Raw genomic sequence first — 22,205 nt, 5'->3', positions numbered from 1 at the left:
AAAAAGATGTACTTGTGAAAAGCCTCCAACATGTAGGCAGTATGACATTTCTTCATCTGAGAGCAATTTAAATGTCTTATTGTCATCTCTAGCTAAAAATACCTTATGAATTCTAGATTCTTTTGTGGAGTTAATCTTACAGCTCAAGTTCACCTTGTTGCGAATTCTTCATCTCATGTCAGGGTGGGGGGGGTGGCAGGGGTGGGTGGGTGGTGGTGGTGATGTTGTCTTATGTAGAAGGGGAATGTATGTCATCTGTCCCCTTCTCCAGCTATCAGCAAATCCGTGCCGAGGGGATGGAGACACTGTGGGGACACAGCCAGCAAGTAGAACCTTGTTGTTTAGCAAGTTTTCTGTGTCTGCCTTTCTTACTGTGTCTTCTGTAGTTGAGGAATGGGGTTTTCAAGAATGGATTTTTGAAGGATCAAGAACAATAGGTCCTTTTGCTATAGCAGAGCCTGTTACTTGCAAACCCCACATTCATTTCCCCACCGTCTCCTCCCCTTTAGCAGAAATCTGACTTTGCTTATATTTTATCCTATGGGAAAGGTAATCCCATCCTCAGCTCAAAGGTAACTAAGTAATTCTAGGCAATAATTACTGTCTGATTTTGTTTGCTAATGGTTAGTGGAGAGCAGCCTGCTGGCTTGGATCTCGCCAAGGAAACGGGCGGGGCAATTTTCTCATGACCTTTAGGTAAGATTTTCAGACCTTAAAGGAAACATCCAAGAAAGATAGTCTTTTCTTCCCCTGGACTTTGTTATTCCACATGTAATGGCTGGAATTGCAGCAGCCATCATGAAACATGAGGAACACTAGTCTGGGAACAATATTGACTTACTATGGTGGCAGAGCAGGATGGAACAAAAATAAGGAAAGAATCCTAAAACCTCTATACCTAATAACTTCTATTTTGAAAGAGGATATATTTTCTTTATTTATTTGTAGGAGAATATGTTTTCCTTATTGTTTGAATTAGGTTGGGTTTTCTGTTACCTGAAACAAAAGCAACTTCACTGATGTATGGAGATATTACATAAACGATCGTGGAAATTCTTTTTTTTTTTTAATGTTTATTTATTTTGAGAGAGACAGAGCATGAGTGGGGGAAGGGACAGAGAGGGAGGGAGAGAGAGAATCCCAAGCAGGCTTCCTGCTGTCAGCTCAGAGCCCGACACGAGGCTCAATCTCACAAACCATGAGATCATGGCCTGAGCCAAAACAAGAGTTGGACGCTTAACTGACTGAGCCACCCAAGCACCCCATAATCATGGGAATTCTGTAGTCATGGTTAAGCCAGTTGTTCTTAGAGCGCAGGTCCTCAGTTTTCCTGTCCTGTCTCTTGACACCTGGTGGGCATGAGGCAACACTAGCCCAGAAAGTTGATGAACTTAGCATGGTGTATTTTCCTTTCATATCACATGTGCAACATACGCAAACACACACACACACACACACACACACACACACACACACACACACAGAAGAATATGAAAAATGCCAAGAAGCCAACTCTACATAGCCAAGTCAAGCATGGAGGGCTAGAAAGTTCCTTATTAATTCAAACCAACAAGAATCAGGTAGCTGTACTTTGGCAAAGGGAGAATGACTAAATTGAGGCTACACAGTTTCTAGAAGTATCAAGGCCCAGCTCCAATGTCACATTCTCTGTGAAAGTTCCCTTGAGCCTGTTAGGCCAAGTTCATCACCCCTTGTTCCTCTTCTCCTACTGCTATATTCATATCTCTAGTGAGCCACTTCCACAGAGTATCAGAACAAGCAGGCCAGTGTTTGGTTCCCTTGCTAGATCGTGAGTTCCCATGGAGCAGGGTGTTTGTCATAGCCTTTGTTGTATTTATTCATTTAATAGCTATTTGTTGAGTAGCTACTACGTGCCAGGTGTTGAGCTGGGGACTGAAGATGTAGAATAAGGAAAAGCAGATATACCCCTACCGTCATGGAATTTAGAGTCTACTCGGAGACAAACCATCTAATTATCGCAATAATCGATTCATTTCTTGCTCCTGACCAAACGGCAGGCACTCAGTAAGAGCCCAGTAATTATCAGTTGAGTAATTAGTTGCAGAGTTTTCAATATTCCACAGGGTCTCTTATGCTCCTGAAGGCTAGTCTAAGTTCATATTGTAGGGGAAAGGCTCCCAGAGGCAAGCAGGATCCGGACTCAGTGTACAGGCTCTTTTCAAGCCTCTGCTTGCGTTGTGCTTCCTACTGTCCCATTGATCAAAGCAGATTGTGTGGCCAGGCTCAAGGCCCATGTGGAAAGAGGTTACACTTTTGCATGAATATAGAAAAGGGGGATTAATTTGAGGCCATTACTGTACCAATCTGCTACACTATTTTAAGTTGTGGGTTGTGGTATGAAAATCTTAAACGCAGCCAAGGAATTTAAACAATGGTTATTTGAATCCAAGAAGAAGTTTCTTGCTACAAATTCACACTCAAACTGAAATTTGCTTCAGACATTTTAAATGGAAAATAATGCTGTGGTTCACAGTGGACAGTGAATCTAAGCCTTTGGTCTTAAAACCTTTACACAGTGCTTTGATGAGAGAGGGGGGGATTGACAACCAAGTGTGGCTCTTCCCCCAGCATTTGTACTGTTTACAGTGAGGACAGTCTTCCCTTGTGATGTTCGTAATAAGAATAATTGACTCTTCTCCCCCTCCCACCTCCCCACATCCAGAGGAGACCTTTCTAAATTGAATGGTTGGCCCATGCCACCAATACTTGCTATAAATTTTGAAACTTGCAATCAATAACCAACACCTCTTCTCTATTGCATTATAACAAATTAGTTTTTAGGTTGGGCTCAGAGCATAAATTCTTAAAAAAAAAAATAGGATAAAAACAACACATAAAGAAATAAGGCCTAACTTTAAAGCAGACTCTTAACCCTTAAACATCTGTATAAACTAAAATGTCTATGCGTATTTTATTTGGAGACGGATGTGATGAAGACAAAACGTGTTCTAGATCTGAATGGGGAGTTAAAAACTAAGTATGTGGGTCTGGTGGAAAGATTATCTACCCAAAAGCATCTACATAATTCCATATCCTGGTCCAAAAGTTAATATAAAGTCAATTGGTTAATACTAAAAATGGAACAGCTCTAGATCTAGAACTAATTTGAGGACCGAATCATCCTGTGTTCTTTTTGATAAATCTGCGACTCTCTTTCTGAGTTTTGTGTAATAAGGAACTTGTAAATCACAGAATACATGGCATATGAGAAAGTTCTGGAAATGGCTGAAATCGGCTCAGACTTACTACAACCACGTTACTTATAGTGTCTTTGAACTCAACAAAACATACAAGGCACATACACACACGTACACAGGAAGATGAGGGTTAAATAGGAGTGCCAAACCCATTTGGGTTTCTCCATTTGATTTTGATTATAAAAGCCATCCAGAGGGTTTAAATAAGGGCTCTTAGGAGAATGGGCAGAGGTTCCTAGCACAAGTTCAGTAGGGCTACTATGTATATGTAGAAGCAAGACTAAGTCCCATGTTAACACTTTGAGATACTTCTTCAGGATGGGTTAGCCTCTAACACTTACACGTCCTCCACATTCTGCTCACAATTCATATACATGGCATGTGGACGTCATTTCTCTTCTCTGTCAAACATCTGAGTATTCCATGGACTCCATTTTCTATGGACCAAACTGAGGTTTGAACTTTAGAAACTGTAACCTACTGGAGTAACGAGATACCCAGATTATGGGCTTCTTCTTGCCTGTGATTTGTATACTGACCAGACAAAGAAGCATAAAGAATGTTGCAGAATTAAAAGTGAATCTGCCTTTCCTTAATATGGTGGGTTTTTTTGTTTGGTTTTTTTTTTTTTTTTTTTTTTTTTAGCATTTGTCAATTCAAAATTTGAAAGTATTCATCTTCTTGTCCGTGGCATTGATAGCATTCACTCAAGGTCACCTGGAATTTGAGTTTTTAATCAAACTAGAAATCATTTTTGTTCTGAAGCATACTTTAAAGTTCCAACTATGATGGCTTAATCATCACATCCAAAAATTGCTTCTGGCTCCTTGTGAAAATTGCTTCTTTGTATGAGGATTCTGTTATAATGTAAAGGGTATTACATTCCTGGAAATAACATAATGATGTATATAATGGAGATAAGGACATTAGATAGACCAGAATGGAATGAATATTTAAAAGTGCAAGATGCCATTCAGATGACCCCCTGAACATCTGTAACTGTTGTGCAATCCTGCCTTACAATCATGAGATGTGAATAGGGAGGAGCCTTGAAATCATTGGATTCAATATCCCCAATTATATTTGTGGAAACTTTGGCCCAGAGAAGTTGTTCAAAGTCACTTATTCAAGGTCCTTCAACTAGTTTGGCCAAGGAGAAAGCCAAAGTTTTATGACTTTCAATACAGGGAACTTTCTCCACATCACCAAACTTTTTCTTATGTAATATAGCACAAGAGTGTTGGAAAATATGAGTGTTAAGAAAAATTGATAGATTTACCTTATAGTTTTAGCAGACGAGAAAACCAGAAGAGCATCCTTAATAACGACAAATATGACAGCATTGGTTCTAAAACAACATTGAATAGTATTTTTATCCAACCAGTCTATCTATTTAATAGACAGATATTTTTTAAGTATCCACTGTGCACATAAAATACCCAATCTATTACACAAATAAAACAGATGGGCTTGTAATGGATTTGTAGCTTTTGTCTTTCTGTAGATAGCATTCAACATGAAACTGTTTCAGGTAGGAACAGGGATAAAGGAGAAAGCATAAGGTTCAGATTTGGCAAGGCTTCTGGGGAAAGATAGGTTATGAATAATTAGAAGACACAGGGATGATATTTGAGAGTTGTGAATAGAAAGAACTCTCTATTCAAGAGGTCTGGCAGTGAGGGAAAATAGAGTTCTTAAATGGGTCCTATGTGTTTCCTTCTCTAGAGTGGAGGAAATTAGCCCAAGGGTCTGGGGAGTTGATGGTGATTACCAAATGGGCATGCGTTTGGCAGAGGACCTACAATGGCTTGATGTCAGTGACAATGCCTCCTGAGTTCTGGAAAGCCCAGCAGGAAGCCTGAAGCCCTGTGTTATGCAGGCTGTGGTGTTGGTGGTGGTCTTAAAATAAGCAGAGAGCTGGAAGTGATTAAAACTGTGGAAAGGAAGAGAAACATAAGAAGAACATAAAAGAAGATTTATTACGTGAGCAGCCCCAACAAGAGCGGGACAGGGACAGAAATGACAAAGGTTCCAAGAGAGACTCCTGTACACCCTGAGATGGAATCCATGTTATCAGCACAAAATATTGGAACGGGTTTTTTGTATGTTTCTTTTTTATGAATATATTTAACAAGGAAACATATTAAAATCCAGTGTTAATTTTTAAGGTTTTCCAGATATATTGCTTATGTCTATAAGCAATCTAGATTAAAGTGAAGAATTTTAGTTTAAGAAGAGAGGATCATTTATTGGCTTTCCACCCAGTTTTCCACTTTTATGGATGAGGAAGGTGTGATATGGATGGCTCCTAGCATCACCGTGTCCTAGGAAACTTTAAAATGAGGACTTGCCGAATGGATGTGAACTGCTTCTCAATGTCTTGGGGCACCTGGGTGGTGCAGTCGGTTAAGCGTCTGACTCTTGATTTCGGCTGAGGTCATGATCTCATGGTCATGAGATCGAGCCCGGCGTTGGGCTCTGTGCTGAGTGTGGCGTCTGCTTGTGATTCTCTCTCTCCCTCTGCCCCTCCCCCTGCTTGCATGCTCTCTCTTTCTCTCTCTCTCTGTCTTAAAACAAAACAAAGTCATGTGGACAGAGACATCGAGAAGCAGAAGTGTACCTGAGTTCAGGCCTCACCTGGCTGTGACTGTCCCCACATGGGTCTGAGTAACCATGGGACAGAGGGGATGTAAAACACAAGGGGCAGTTTTGTTGCTCAAAGAAAGCAATTTCATATTCAGCATAATATGAGTACTGAGTCGGGTCTAATGCTTTGATGATGTTTAGGGTAAATTTCAGTTAATGTACACATTCAGTTAACCAGGACACTAGTTGTAACCATTCTGGGTAAGTAGGCGTTAATGTAGTGTGAGCATGTTTATCAGGCTAATCATGACTTTTAACTATGGGTTGGAGGCCATGGGCACTCCAGGGAGACCCAAGGAAGAGGAAACGGGGTTCTCACCTTGTCCCCTCCAGCGTTTACACAGACAACCCTCTCCCCCACCTTAGCTCCTTAGTGATGGCAGAGACCCCCCCCCACCCCCACCCCAGGAGCATTTTAGAGCTAGATTCCTGACCCTCCTTCTAGACTTTCTGTTTAAGTTAGTCTTTTTTTTTTTTTTTTTTTAACATTTATTTATTTTTGAGAGACAGAGGAGTGGGAAAGGGGCAGAGAGAGAGGGAGACACAGAATCCAAAGCAGGCTCCATCCAGGCTCTGAGCTGTCAGCACAGAGCCCGACACGGGGCCCGAACCCACGAACCATGAGATCATGACCTAAGCCGAAGTCGGACGCTTAACCAACTGAGCCACCCAGACGCCCCTCAGCTAGTCTTAGAATGGGGCCCAGAAATCTGTCGTTTTAAAGTTCCACAGGTAATTCAAATATACAGCCATTTGGGAACCACAGCTTGTAACACACCATATTAAATGTCATTTTGCAAAGACTTAAAAGCAGAATTGATGTTAATTCTTCTAACGAGACCGGTCCCCAAGGAGTCCTGTAATCATACGCTATGGAAGTCTTGGTCCAGACCAAGCATGCTTTTCACCTAGAAAGTCTTCTTTGTCCCCCTTACCAATGCAAACCAGGGACAAGCGATTGAAATTGTACACGTCATCTGGTGGTAGTTACTGTTGTGCTCAGGATTTTGGAAAGACTTCTGTTTATTTGGCATGTTCCACACAAGCCTGTCAGCCCCTGGGGATTTGTGGCATTTGCAGAACTTACAAGCAGGCAACATAAAAATATATAATTCATAGAGTGAACTATTTTGGAGCTCCCTTCACTTTTACAAATTGGCCATAAAATAGAAACCACAGACATAACATTCGTATAACCATAGTTGCCAAGAATGAAGAATCGTTTGGGGAGTGGGGGAGGATGAGGACTTTTAGTGTGTACTTCTTTATAGGGCATCCAAAGAAAGAGTAAGTGTTAGAAATTTGTTTGCGAAAGATAATGGTAATATTACAGTTGGGATATAGTTTTCTGCCTGATCCTTGGCAAGTATCTGTTGAAAAAAATGGGGATGTTGGAGTTGACCTTAAGAGGCCTTTAAAAATCATTCAGCTTGTCTTTGAGGGGCATCTGCTTGTCTTGATGGGCATTTCAGGTGTATTTAGGATTTCACGTGTGTTTTACTATGACTTACTGCTTCCTGTTTTTCCCTTTCCTGGTGGAAGTGCTCCACAATATGCAAGGCTCTGTGATTGCCTACAGTAGGCTAAGGGGAGGAGTGAAGGAACACCACATTCTTCTACTCTCCTTCACCCATTAGCCGCTTTGACATTCTGGGATTACGTTCACGTCTAAAACATGTCCTCTGGAAGCAAAAGGAGAGGCTGTGTGACTCCTGTCAGTTCCACCTGTGCATTCCAGTGACTTGGGTAATGGGTGAGTAATGGCCGATGACACTGGATGACGTGGTAGACTGTTGAAAAATAGCATTGAATGGAGTTGGACGCATTCAAGATATAAAAGAGGAGATGGTCAGTCTCACAGAAGTCACACTAAAAATTATTTCACCATTTGATGTTATATATTAGAGTGTCGTCTTGGGGTCCAGAGAGCTGTGAGCTGGGCTTTAGTTGTTATGTGCCACTCTTTGACCTTGAAAATGCCAAACGATCTCTCTGAGCCTCGGTTTGTTCATCTAAAAATAGTCACGGTATCTCCCTCACAGGGTACTCGAGAGGATGAAAAGACAACATAAAAGAAAGCCCTCGCCAAGCCAAACACATTGGGCTGAGTGTGACAATGGTAAAGAGTAGGAGTGCCGGGGTGGGGAGGGGATTGGAGCGGGTGGATTATTCTAAATTGCTCTAGACCTCAAACTCTGTTCCTCTGTGAATCCGTGATCTATAGAGAAGAGAGGGGCACACTGGGAGTCCCTTAGGGGCAATTAATGATGCTTAAATTATTTGATAATTTAACCTTCTAGAGAGATGTGCAACTAGAGTAAAGACAATTACACTCTCTGACTCAGTATTGTTAACAAGGATTAAAAGCCTTTACCTGGCACAAAGCCTAGCACAGGGTCAGGGTCAGCCTTTCATAAAAATCAGTTCCTTCCCCCCTACTTTTCCGGAATGAAGACTTCAAATAAAAAAAAAAATGACAATGATTTTTAAAACAGACCTTCAGGAGCGGATCTATAGCTCTACCCAAGCGGGGATGAATCTACTTGTTGCCGTTCCGAATTTTAACGCCTTATCCAACATCAGCACATTGATTTAGCCTGCTAAACTTGCCAATTTCCAGAGCATTACATAGGTTCTTTTAGAAAATGATTTAAAAGCCCCATCCTAACTTTGAGAAAGGTTTATGTTGGTGATGATGTATGTTGTGTCTTTAACAATCACCGGACTGATTCCAGAAGCTTCATCTAAAAACACATTTTCTAGCTCAGTTTTTATACCCTGTAGCTGTATATCGGTGTTTACAGAAATGGTATAATAGAGTCACAGTGGGGATGTTCAGCTCTCTTTTCTTTTCAAATATTATTGTAGATACAGCTGCAGGAACAATGTAGGGAATTTTTGTTTTTATGGAAGTGTTCTTTTTTTTTTTTAACCAAGTTCTGATTGACATGTAACATTATGTTAGTTTCAGGTGTATGACATGATGATTTGATATTTGTATACATTGCAAAATGATCACCACAATAAGTGTAGTTAAATCCGTCACCATCCATAAAGAATTTTTTTCTTGTCAGAAGTGTTCTTAAATAACAAATATTTATAACTGTTATGCGAGAGCCTCCCACAAGACTAATGAAGGAGTTGGAATGCAAAGTTTTTCAAAAGTCAACAAACAACTAGAAGGTTTATAATAATATCTTTAGTTATTAGCAAAAGGAAATAGATGGGAAGCCTGCCACGGTGTAATTACCCACAAAATTCAGGAGAAATTAAGTGTTTTCACCAAAGGTTTGTGCCTCTCGGTTCTTCATTTAAATCTTCTGAGATACACCTGTACTCTTGGAATAAAGTGCTTGCGTATGCGGTAACTCATCTTGGTCAGCAATTCAGACGGAACGAGCGCTCTCCGTTGCTGTTCTATACTGTGCTAGAGGACAAGGAAAGACACACTGATCGCAATTCTTAAGCAGTTTATTTTTTCAAAGAAATTAAAACTTGCCTTTATATCAGCAGCTCTGTCACAACTGCAGTCTAAACCCCAGCCTGGTGATTATGGAAAGTCCAGCTTGCAAACGCTATTGACATCCTGTTATATTTCAGCCTCCCTGGATCATAACCTCATGAGGAAGAACATATCTGATTTATCTGAATATCTGAGCTTCCGCAGTTGTTGTCAGAAAGCGCTAATTTGGGGGTACTCACTGATAAAACCATAAGTACAATGACCTATTAGAATGAGTATCCTTTTACCCTGATGCCTTTTATATTAGCATTTGGGTAGAAAGATCAGCTGTGTTTGAAGATTCTCCTGGTCTCACATTTTAGCAGAATCATTGTGTTAATCGTTGTTAAATAGCATATTAAGCCCTCAGAGGATCTAATCAATCAATGTTTGTTGAAGCCCTATATTTATATACATGGCATGTTCTAGGCAATATGAGGACACACAATAGAAGATACTGACTGGTTCTAAAGAAACAAGGTGTTGCTCATTAAAAAAAAAAAATTCTGGAAGAATTATATCAAAATGGTACATGATGGGTTGCTAAGTGAGTGATAGATACAATGTTTTACTCCAATGACAATTAGCCTTTAAGCTCCAAATTTATGAAATGCTGCTCTATATAAATGTAAATATAAATATAAAATATTTCATAAAAATAAGTAAGCCTATAATTACAGAGGCAAAATTCATATTACATACAGTAGGCACATTTGGGGTATATGTATATTTATATTATATTATATTCTTTAGCTTGTGGCCTTCTGTTATGGGTACGTGCTGAATGAAGGACTCTTGGTTAACATTTGTCAGTTGTTACTCAATGCTGAGCATTCAAAATGGAAATATTTTTATTGGGGATATAAATATTTAATCAGATGCTTTTCAAAATGGCTTCTTAGTCTCTAAGAATCATTTAAACTGGGCAATTAGAAAAACAAAAGAGGGGCACCTAGGTGACTCAGTCAGTTAAGCATCCAACTCTTGATTTCGGCTCAGGTCCTGACCTCATGGTTCATGAGATCAAGCCCCATGGTGGCCTCTGCACTGACAGTGCGGAGCCTGCTTGGGGTTCTCTCTCTCTCCCTCCCTCTCACTGCCCCTCCCCTGCTTGTGCACATGCTCTCTCTCTCTCTCAAAATAAATAAACTTTAAAAAAAAGAAAAAGAAAGAAAAGGCATCTGTATTGGGAAACTATCTCTGTTTGCAGATGACATGATCTTGTATATAGAAATTCCTAAAGAATCCACCCATAAAAGCTATTAGAGCTAATAAATGCATGCAACAAGATTGCATAACACAAGATTGATGTACAAAAATAAACTGTTTTTCTATCAGTGAACAGTCAATCCAAAAGTGAAATTAAGAGAATAATTCCATTCATAATAGCATCAAAAAGAATAAAAGGAGTATTAGGCTTGTACATTGGAAGCTACAAAAACATCAGTGAAACAAATGAAATGAGAACTAAATAAGCGGAAAGATATCCCATGTTCATGGACTGGAAAACTATTATTAAGGTGGTAGTAGTCCCCAGAATGATCTACAGTTTCAACACAATCCCTATCAAAATTTCAACTGCCTTTTTTTGCAGAAATTGACAAACTGGTCCTAAAATTCATATGAGATGCAAGGGACCCAGAATAGCCAAAACTATCTTGAAAAAAAAAAAAACAAAGTTAGAGGGACTCCCCCTTTTCAATTTCAAACCTTACAACAAAGCAATAGTAATCAAGACTCTGCGGTATGGGCATAAGAATAAACACATAGATCAATGGGGTAGAATTGAGAGCTCAGAAATAAACTCACACATTTATGGTTAGTGGATTTTCAACAGGATGCCAAACAATTAAATGGAGAAAGAATCCTCTTCAATAAATGGTGCTGGGACAAATGGATATTCACATGCAAAAGAATGAAGTTAGATCACTAGCTCACATCACACACAAAATAAACTCAACATGAATTAAAGACCTAAATGTTTTAGGCCACTAAAAATATAAAATTCTTAGGAGAAAACATTCTTGGGTTAGGCAATGATTTCTTAGATATGACACCCAAAGCACAAGTCACTAAAGAAAAATTAGATACATTGAACTTCATCAAAATTAAAAACTTTTGTACTTCAAAGGACACGGTCAAGAAAATGAAAAGGAAACCCATAGAATGGGAGAAAATATTTGCAGATCATATATTTGCAAATCCAGAATAAACATAGAACATTTGAAACTCAATAATGAAAAGACAAATAGCCCAGTTTTAAAATGGGCAAATGATTTAAACAGATATTTCTCCAAAAAAAATATACAAATTTCCAGTAAGCACATGAAATATGGTCAACATCATTAATCATCAGGGAAATGCAAATCAAAACAATGAGATACTACTTCACATCCATTAGGATGGCTATAAAAAAAAAACAGGCAAAAACAAGTGTTGGCAAGGATGTGGAGAAATTGGAACTCTCATGCATTGCTGGTGGAAATATAAAATGGTGCAGCTGCATTGAAAACAGTTTGGAAGTTCTTCAAAAAATTAAACAGAATTGCCATATGATCCAGCAATTCCACTCCTAGGATATACGCAAGGTGAATCGAAAACATATGTTGACACAAAAACTTATACACACATGTTCATTGCAGCATTTATTCATGGTAACCAAAAGGTGGAAACAATCCAAATGTCCATCAACTGATGAATGTATAAACCTGATATGGTATATCCATACAATGTAATATTATTCAGCCATATAAAGTACAGATTCATACTACGGTATAGATGAATCTTGAGCACATTATGCTAACTTAAGCCAGACACAAAAGGTCACATATTTTATGATTCTATTTATAAGAGATGTCCAGAATACTATAGGCACAATCATGGAGTCAGAAAGTAGATAAATGGTTTCACGGGACCAAGGTAGTGAGGGAAATGAAAAGTGACTGTTAATGGGTAGGGAGTTTCTTTCAGGGATGATGAAAATGTTCTGGAATTAGATAGTGGTGATGGTTGCTCAACTGTGTGGTACATTAAAACCACTAAATGGTCCACTGTGGAAGGGTGAGTTTTTATTGATATCTCGATTTTTCTATTGCTATCTCAATATTTTTCCTTGAGCACTCTACAAATGAAGTTCTAATAAAGCATAATATAACTTGCAAAAGATACTGTCATCACAGCACATATTTATATATTTTTTTCCTAAGAAGAAACAAAAGAAGCTTCATAATCAGGCTTAGGATTGGCGTAAAAGCTTACCAGTTGTAAGTGTCGGTGCAGAAGGTAATGAGTCCGCCATTTGTCCCGAGTCCTATGAGGACAACCATGAGTCCAGTGCTCCTGTTCTCTCTTTGACTTGACATGGACCCTTCTCGCTTAGATTGATCAGACATTTGTTGTCCTGAAACTGAGGGAAGAATCCCAAGTATTTTCACCCGAGGTCTCATATTTGCTCTCTCGTTCTTTCCCAGGTGCTACCTTTCCCGAGCCAGGTCGTGTACAACAGGGTAGGCAAGTGTGGGAGTCGTACTGTGGTCTTGCTTCTGAGAATCTTGTCAGAGAAGCACGGATTCAATTTGGTCACGTCAGACATTCACAACAAAACCAGGCTTACTAAAAATGAACAAGTAAGTTGTCTCTGCCCATGGTTAAACTGTGCTTTGTGTCAATTCATTTGTGTAATGAGTGGGTGCCTTACAAGACATCCTTCAAACACCTAACAAATGAATAACAGAGTTGCAATGTCATACTGTATTTTTGGCCGAGTGTGGAAGGAAATGTAAGGTAAAGTCTGAAGGCAGTCTTTAGACAGGAAGTTTCCCTGAAGGGATACTTTTATTAAGATGGGTGAAGGACAGTATACACTCATCATTGTCTATTTAGCTAAAATTAGCCATGCGTAATTCTCAAATGGTTACACCACTGAGCTATAAATAATGCCGACATCCTGACAACAGAAGTAGGAAAACTATTTTCATTATTTCTTCTTTTCCATTGTTTCACACTTAGGGTTATACTACAGAGCAAGCTCTCTTTGGGCCAGGAATCTGATTGGTTGATGGGGGCAGGAACTTCTTGCTATGGGTGAGCTCAGGGGGTCTTGAGTTCCCAAAGCAGCATTTGGCATATTCAGTGGAAGCCAAAGAATTACCCCATTTCCCAGGAAGAGTTCTGTCTGGTTTGTTTATTTGTTTGTTGAGAGAGAGAGGGTGTGAGCTAGGGGCAGGGAGAGAGAATCCCACAGGTGGCAGAGAGGAAGAAAGAGGGAGAGAAGGAAGCGGGATTCACCCGAAGCAGGGTTTGTGTTCACCCGAAGTGGGGCTCCAACTCATCTGATGTGGGGCTCCAACTCACGAACCTTGAGATCATGACCTGAGCCAAACCAAAGTCAGATGTTTAACTGACTGAGCCGCCCAGGCGCCCCAAGAATTCTGTCATAACATAGCCCAATGATGTGAGTGGTCATGCTGGCAGTAGATTAGGGGTGCTGTAGTCTGCCAGGAAGCTATGAAGACAGATTTTACTCCGTAAGTTTATAGAAAAGCAGGGTCCACAGTCTCCACTGAGGTGCTTTGCTCACGTACAGAAGTTAGGCGCAGTGCTGGCACAATCATTTTACAGGGTCAGATGTGTTTGCCTGGTCTCACGAAGTTGCTTCTGTCCCCTTAGATAGTTAGGATGTATGAGTAGCCACCAGCATAGGTCAGGCTTCCTCAGACAACGGAACCAGAAGGATGGAGCTATCTAGATAGATAGATAGATAGATAGATAGATAGATAGATAGATAGTTTATTATGAGGAATTGGCTAATCCAATAACAGAGCCCAAGAAGTCCCACAATCTGCCATCTGCAAACTGGAAACCCAGGGAAGCCATTGGTCTAATTCAGTCTTACTCCAAATGTGAAGGCTTGAGAACCAGGGGAGTCATTGATGTACTCCCAGTACAAGGGCAGGAGAAGATAAGACGTGACATCCAAGCTTAACCAGTGAGGCAGGAAAAACAGGGAGAACTCCTTCTTCCTCTACATATTTTGCTGTTCAGGACTTCAAGGGATTGGATGGCACTCACCCACGCTGGGGAGGGTGATCTACTGTATCGCTTGGCGATCTATTTCACTAAGTCCACGGATTCAGATGCTAATCTCATCTGGAAACGGCCTCGCAGGCACACCTAGAAATATTATTTAATATGGGTACCCCTTGCCATATGGGTACCCCTCAAGTGGATGCACGAATATTACCCATCACGCCACCCAGTGAGTATGGGAATATTTGGGGAATAAACATGGCACACGGTTTACTACCAGATTGAAACCATAATTATGAACACTTTTACCCATGGCTACTTTTTTTCTGGCATAATCCTCACCTTTGAGGCATTCAAAACCTCACAAACAGAAGGGATCTCATTATTCATTTATGATAGCCTGTCATTCTTTTTTATCTCGGGGGCTAGTACGACTCTTTTAAGACAGCAACATAGCCAGTAGTCCTTGCTGTAAAGCTAGTATGTTCAGTGTCTTCCAGTGTAGAGATCAAAAAGCCCATGCCTTTGAAAACTTCCATGAAAGGCTCTCTTGAGTATCGAGTTTGAATAGTCATTCCCAATTAGCAAAAAATATTTTGAGATCGGCCCTTATAGGTTGTGCGGTAGGCTTGCAATAGAAAAATTACACTTGGTGACATTTAAGGGTATCACATTTTATGAATAACCTTAGTAGGGGTAGGTTCTCTTTAATTTCCTTGCCTGATCAAAAAGCTGTTATTATCAGGCTAGTTATGCCCTTTTCACTGCCTGAAAGAGAGTGACTATAAATAAATAGCCTATGTTATTGCAGTTTTATTACAATTATTAAATTTGTCTTTCCTTGGAGTCCTAGGTCTTTGGGTCTGCGTATGGATTACTTTAAAATATTCCTATGCGTGGAAAGGGGAAACCGCTCAGTTCTCAGATGCCTCATCAAACTCTGTAGCTTAACTTTAGTTCCCACTGCTAAAAGGGTACAAATAACCCAGAAAGAACAGGACAAAGGGAACTGAAGTGTCAGACACTGGGATGTTCAGGAAGGCCCTAGAAGAGAAAGGACAATAGATATAAATATACTGGGGCTTTGCACAGATAAACCTACTTTGTTTCCTACGAGAAGCAAACATGAGAAAGTGAAATACAGTTGTAACTGTCATGGGAAGCATTTTAGACATAAAGACAACAGTAATTTACTAATGCTGTGTACGTTGTTACATCTAGAAAGGGTTAAAGGCAAAGTCATCCTCTTCCTCTAAAAGAGAGGTTAGCTCTCATCTGTTTGGAATGATTGGCTTGTCTGGAAGCCAGGGAACAGACTAGACAATCTTTTAAGGTTCTTTCCAGCCCTGTGATTCTGTGATATATTTATACAACTTCTAGCAGAATCTGTGTATGGTGTAGTTGAAACATTTCTGATTCCTGTGGTCAGTGTGACCTAGAATATATTTCATTACTTAGTTATTCCAGATTCCTGTTAAGTTATAAGGCACGTCCTAAAAACTTAAGGGACTGATAAGGTTGAAAAAAAAAAAAACAAACGATTTCGATGTGAAAGCAAATGTAAGAGTGACAGCTGTCTCTCTGCCACTAGCTGACTGGCTGTGACATGCAGAGGGAACCGAGAAGTGACAAGAACCCGAGTGTGAGGAAGTCCAAGAGTGCTTGAAGGAACTGTTTTCCTCCTTATATGCACCCCTTTGGCTAAAGTTGCAAAGTGCACAAAACAAGAGGAGGAAAAGAAACATTATTTTAACCTAATATATTGAAGCAACAATTTGTGGTCAGAATAGCTCCTCTGCTTGGTAATTTATTAAAGGAAAAAGGAAGAAGTGATTTAGTAGGTGAGTGAAAATTTTACCGTCAGTGGTTCCCAACCTTCAGCAGGCGAGCTCCGAAAATGTGTTCCCATGGAAACATTGTTCTCCATAGTTCATAACAATTCCACTTCAGGTGCGGTAGGAGTTAAACAGACTCTTGTGGGCTGGCCAGGCCTCTCTCCACCATGTAGAACAGTTCTTTTATGAGAAAATGTGTTCCAAGTTCCCAACTACTGACTTACAAATGAACTTTGGAATCGTGTCCACTATAAGACTGGAATTATCTATACCAGTCCATTCATACACAAAGGCACTTGTCTGGGCCAGAGTCAAATCTGTGTATACATTTCTCCCCAGAAGATAGCTGTCATTATACACACACACACACACACACACACACACACACACACACACGTAGTACTAAGTTTAACAAAGTCTATTTATTTTTTTTTTTAATTTTTTTTTTTCAAAGTTTATTTATTTTTGGGACAAAGAGAGACAGAGCATGAACGGGGGAGGGGCAGAGAGAGAGGGAGACACAGAAACGGAAACAGGCTCCAGGCTCTGAGCCGTCAGCCCAGAGCCCGACGCGGGGCTCGAACTCACGGACCGCGAGATGGTGACCTGGCTGAAGTCGGACGCTTAACCGACTGCGCCACCCAGGCGCCCCTAACAAAGTCTATTTAATGGAATAAGATGTTGAAGGGATTATTAAAAAGGAAAGGGAGCATGAAGACACCAACTGTTACAATGCCAATTAAAAGCCCGTTATATCTGCCCTTATGGAAATAGAAATACCATTGAAGTTTATATTTTTAAAACCACCTCAACAGAAGAGCATAGGCAGATGCTACTGGCCAGATGCTGGGCCTTTTCGGGGCATATGACACAAGCTCATGGTGACATCATTGCATTTATACTCTGAAACCAGATTCTGGGTTCTTGGGCTGGTGTAGATAAACTCTTGGAACATGCAGATTTTGAAAGGGAACTATTTTGCGGAAGACAGGAGAGTGATCGCCGACAGACTCACAACCATCTTCGTTAATGGTCTGACACTCTCTCAGAACATCAGTCTGAGTACAGCAAAGGGACACCCCAGGAACAGGATATAAGGATTCAGAATTATTTCATTCTTGTTGAAGAGGGGCAAAAATTGTTGGCGTGGGAGCCTAAGGAATGGACAAAGAAAATAATTTCACAGTTTTATTTATGTTGGAGCTACTGAGAATTGCAAATTGGAAACAGCACTTACTACATGCTAATTATTTTCCTTCATTATTTCATTTAATTCTTTTGGACCAAAAATGATATGACTGAGTGAGTATAATTCTTTATTTTATGGATGGGAAAATTAAGACAACCAGATTAAGTCACTTTCCAAATGTAACATAATAGAATGTCTGTGCTGTTTGGACTTGAACCTACGTCTTCCTGAATCCAAAGCCATTCTCCTAACACAGTGGTTTTCCACTCTGGCCGCACAGCAGAATCTCCAGCAGAGCCTTTTTTTAAAAAAAATTTTTTTTTTCAACGTTTATTTATTTTTGGGACAGAGAGAGACAGAGCATGAACGGGGGAGGGGCAGAGAGAGAGGGAGACACAGAATCGGAAACAGGCTCCAGGCTCCGAGCCATCAGCCCAGAGCCTGACGCGGGGCTCGAACTCACGGACCGCGAGATCGTAACCTGGCTGAAGTCGGACGCTTAACCGACTGCGCCACCCAGGCGCCCCTCCAGCAGAGCCTTTTGAAACATATAGTTGCGATGGCCCTTCTCCTGGAGATTGTGGGGTAGAGTCCAGAAAACTTTTTTTTTTTTTAATGAAATAAATGTCACACAGGGTTAAGACTCCTATCAAAACTATCATGCAGCATTGTCCCCTAAGACACCGAAAAAAAATTTTTTTGAAGAAAATATCATGGTTAAATAAATTTAGGAAATGCTGCTCCCAGGTCCCCCTCTAGGAGATTTATAACAATTGTTCACATTTTAAAGACTGAGAATTCCTCCAGTTAAAGGCAAAATTGACACTCTATTTATCTGGCTTTCCCCTAGAGTTTCCTAGCCTTAATTGACCAGGGGAGCCTTCATGAATGCTTGTGGCTGTCACATGCATCCCACAGAACTCCAACTCACAGCTTGGAAAATGCTGGACTAACCTATTCACTTCTGTCAATCGTGCCAGGAAGGGCTACTATTTCACTATAAACTTCACATCTGCTTTGACGCTATTCAACAGCTATTCAAATGATCAAAACCTTGAAAAGTATTCAAAGGATTGAAGAGACAGAGACCTTGTGCCCATGTGCGCTAGATTGCTTTAGTCTCTTGGTCAAAAACAGAATTTCTTCACCATGTTTTAAACCTCCCTTTGCCTTTCTCTCACCAGTGCAAGTTCAAATCCTGACTGTGTCTGTGTAGAAGTGTAACTCCAAAATGGAAAACCCACCTAAAGAAACCATGGTGGCTTTGGAAATGGTCTAGAGGCCATGAGGGCTCCTCCTGGGTTTCCCTAGGGCAGGGGCATTGGTCTCTCTGGGTTTTTTTGTGTGTGTGTTTGTTTGTTTAATGTTTATTGTTGAAAGAGAGAGAGAAAGCAGGGGAGGGGCCGAGAGGACCCAAAGCAGGCTCTGTGCTGACTGCTGACATTGGGGTTGGAACCCACAAACCCATGAGATCAGGCAGGACCTGAGCCCAAGTCGGACGCTTAACCAACCAAGCCACCCAGGTGCCCCTGGCCTCTCTGTTTTAACAAAGGTTCGCTCACTCCTGTATGGAGTCGGTCTCGCTATTGTTTCTTCATTCGTTTTGGTGAATACTCATTAGGGACTTACTAATAACACTGCACGTTAAGCACCAGATGTTTGTGTACGTTATTTCTAATCCTTTAATTAACATCGTCAGGAAAGTATTATTGCCCCATTTTATAGGAAGGAGCAAGTGGTCGAGAAGAATGGGGGAGAATAAGACTCGAAAGTGAACCAGGGTCAGATCCTGGAGAACTTTGAATCCTAGGCTAAGGAGTTGGAAGTTTATTCAGGGGGCAATGGGGAGCCATTAAATAAACAGTTCTTAACCATGACAGGCATCGAAATCTTCTGGGGAGCTTTTTCACGACACATGTTTCCTGGCCCGACTACAAACAGGTATTTGTATCTTTGAGGGGAAAAAAATTCCCAAAGAAGTCTTCATGCACAATTCTAGTGAAAAATCATTGCATGAAAGGCTCTAATTATTAGAAACTTGTCTTTTTATTAAAGTGAGCACTCCACTAAGCAAGGAAAGTTCCTTTTTCACCTGAGGGTCTCTCAAACCTCCGAAGACATCATGTTTCCTCTGAAGTATTATTGAGTGGTGCCTCCTCAGAAGGCTGCACATTTATCCCTTGCTTGAAACCTGCTGGAAAAGTCTCCGTAGAACGACCCTCAAAGTTTCCTGACTTTATAGTAGCTGTGACAGTGTCCACAGGCATCGGAGCTGCTCCAACCGGACCTCGGAATCAAACCAACGAGATTAGCAGAGAATCAATCTGTCTCCAGGCCACAGGAAGGATGAACTCTGCAAACAAGGCCTTATCTTGGATTCCTACAGACAAAAGCCGAGTCCGCTAAATGGAAACTCAGTAGAAAGAAAAAGTAAAAAGAAAAGTAAAAAGGAGGTAGAAGCAACAAGGCCTGAAAAATTCAAATGTTTTCTCCTCCCCTTCCATTTGCAGTGGCGAGATTGACTCTGCTCTTCAGACCCAGCCTCTTTGCCTTGTTCATGGCATTGCCCCCCCTGGTGGACGTATTCTTCATTGCAGGCATTTGTTGCCACGAGCTGAAGATGGGTAGACCATCCTGGCTGGAGCTAGACAGGCTTCTTCCCCACGCAGGAGGAAGAGGGGAAGATAACGGGAGCCTATAGCCATCCCCCCACGCTTTGAGGTTAAAGGGCCACGGATTTCTCCCCTGAGCTGCTCCCTATTTAGCTTTGATGTGTGAAAAACATGTCTTTTCTTTCATGAAGATGTTTTCCAAATTATAGGGCATCTAGATACTCACAAGTGACACAAGGATTCAGACCTGACTCGGGTCAACACTCTTGTCAATTACTGCTGACAAGTATTTTCTAAAGAAGTCGGGAGCAGAGTCTTTTCACTCATTAGCTGTGCTTGTAGAACCACAGGTAAAGGTTTTCTGCTGTACCATCCCAGCCAGTTAGATTGAAAACAAAGTTTAAAATTACTTCCTCGCAGATCGTCTGCATTATAAATTCTGTTTGATTCTTGCCTTTTTTTTTTTTTTTTAACCTCAGTTCTTTTTCATTCTCAGATGCGCTGTGATTCAACTTCTTCCTTTAGGTACATTCCATTCCATAGCTTTTTTTCCCCCCAGTATTTTAAATTCATTCCTGTTCTTCTGAAAATGTACTGTTTTCCCACCAGGAACGTTAAAAAACATATCTTCTCTGATATTTTAATGCTTTCGTATTTAATTATTTTTAATGCTTTTCCACCTGTTGTAACTTTCTTTCAGTTTTTCAACACATCACAGGACGGATAGAAAAAGGACATCCCCATAAACCCTCTTTAGTCCCTGGAGTTATTTTGCTAAGCGACCTCTTCCTCCCTTTGTAAAAAAAAATTTTTTTTTGATGTTTTTTATTTATTTTTGAGGCAGAGAGCAAGTGCGAGCTGGGGAGGGGCAGAGAGAGAGGGAGACAGGAACCGAAGTGGGCTCCATGCTGACAGCAGGGAGCCCGATAACGGGGCTCGAACTCACTAGCGATGAGATCATGACCTGAGCCGAAGTCAGACATTTAGCTGACTGAGCCACCCAGGCACCCCCTTCCTCCCTTTTAAGAGGTCATGTATAGATCAGAAAGCACTGGGAATGGCAGGAGATTGCAGCTTAGTGATAAAGAGCAGGATTTTTTGTGTCAGACCGACTTGTGTTTGAATCCTGATGCCACCTTTTTCTAGCAGTGAGATCTTAAACAATTTACACAGACCTTCTGTGCCTGAGTGTCTTAACCTGTAAAGTGTAGATAATACTACTTAACTTGCGGAGTTGTTTGAGGATGAATGGCAGCACGTGAAGAAAGAGCTTCTGGACACTGCAGAGCCCAGAAACCACCCAGGAAATGATAGTTTAGTGTTGCTGTGTCTTAGATGGTGTAACACCAGGGTGATGAGTGTATAGGTCTGTCCCAGAAAGGCTAGCTTCCATTGCCTGAGAGATAATTCTGTCTTCAGTGAGCTATACGTTTCTTGACTCCAAAGAAGTTCTTCTGGAAGGGGTATCTTCATGCCATAAACAGTGATGGGGTATGTGTTCTGTGCTAGGCTTTCTGGGGGAGCAGTTAGAGCCCAGCCTCGACCCTCAAGGAGCTTACAGTCTGGCTCAAAGACAGCACACAAACTCAACTATGATGTAACGTAAAAAAAATGTATGTCCTGGAAAATCCTCAGAGCTCTGTGGGAGATCAAAGAGGCAACAGCATTTCTAGCCAAAGGTGTTCAAAACCAAACCCGTTTGCCCTGACTTCTGCAGCCAGACGTGTTCCTGCCGTGCGTTCCCATCCCCACGAATGGGCACCAGCCTGTGTCCGAATCCGGCCAGGGCTCTGGGAAGCTCTCTTGACCACTCCCTCTCCTTCCCTTCTGCTGCCACCTGGCCACAGGCCTGAGGAAGATCCTTCTTAATGTCCCTAAACCTCCCCATCTGTCTTCACTTTCAGTGACTTCCTTCTGTGGTCCTCAACCCTCAGTACCTTTGAATCTACTGGAGGACTTGTTAAAACACAGATTGATGGGGTCCCTGAGTGCCTCAGTCAGTGAAGTGTTCAACTCTTGGTTTCGGCTCAGGTCATGATCTCACGGTTTGTGGCTTCGAGCCTGGTGTCAGGCTCTGTGCTTCCCGTGTAGAACCTGCTTGGGATTCTCTCTGCCCCTCCCATGCTTGTGCGTGTGCTTTCTCTCTCTTTCTCA

General features: G+C 41.1%; 1 protein-coding gene across 2 annotated transcripts in view; it reads left to right on the top strand.

Annotated features, from left to right (window-relative positions):
• The window catches only part of UST (uronyl 2-sulfotransferase), a 318,788-nt gene that overhangs the window by 161,301 nt on the left and 135,282 nt on the right, over window positions 1-22,205 (top strand). For both annotated transcript variants that reach the window (XM_047101207.1, XM_047101208.1), the window contains exon 3: window positions 12,858-13,013. In XM_047101207.1, the coding sequence (XP_046957163.1) occupies window positions 12,858-13,013 (156 nt within the window). The remainder of the gene's footprint in view (window positions 1-12,857; window positions 13,014-22,205) is intronic.

This window comes from Lynx rufus, unplaced genomic scaffold (assembly GCF_022079265.1).
Source record: "Lynx rufus isolate CCGP_SWC_20201006 ecotype Redwood Valley unplaced genomic scaffold, mLynRuf1.p SCAF_6, whole genome shotgun sequence".
Lineage (NCBI taxonomy): Eukaryota > Metazoa > Chordata > Mammalia > Carnivora > Felidae > Lynx > Lynx rufus.
The sequence above is the reverse complement of the archived record's forward strand: the minus strand, read 5'-3'. Positions and strand labels throughout refer to the sequence as shown.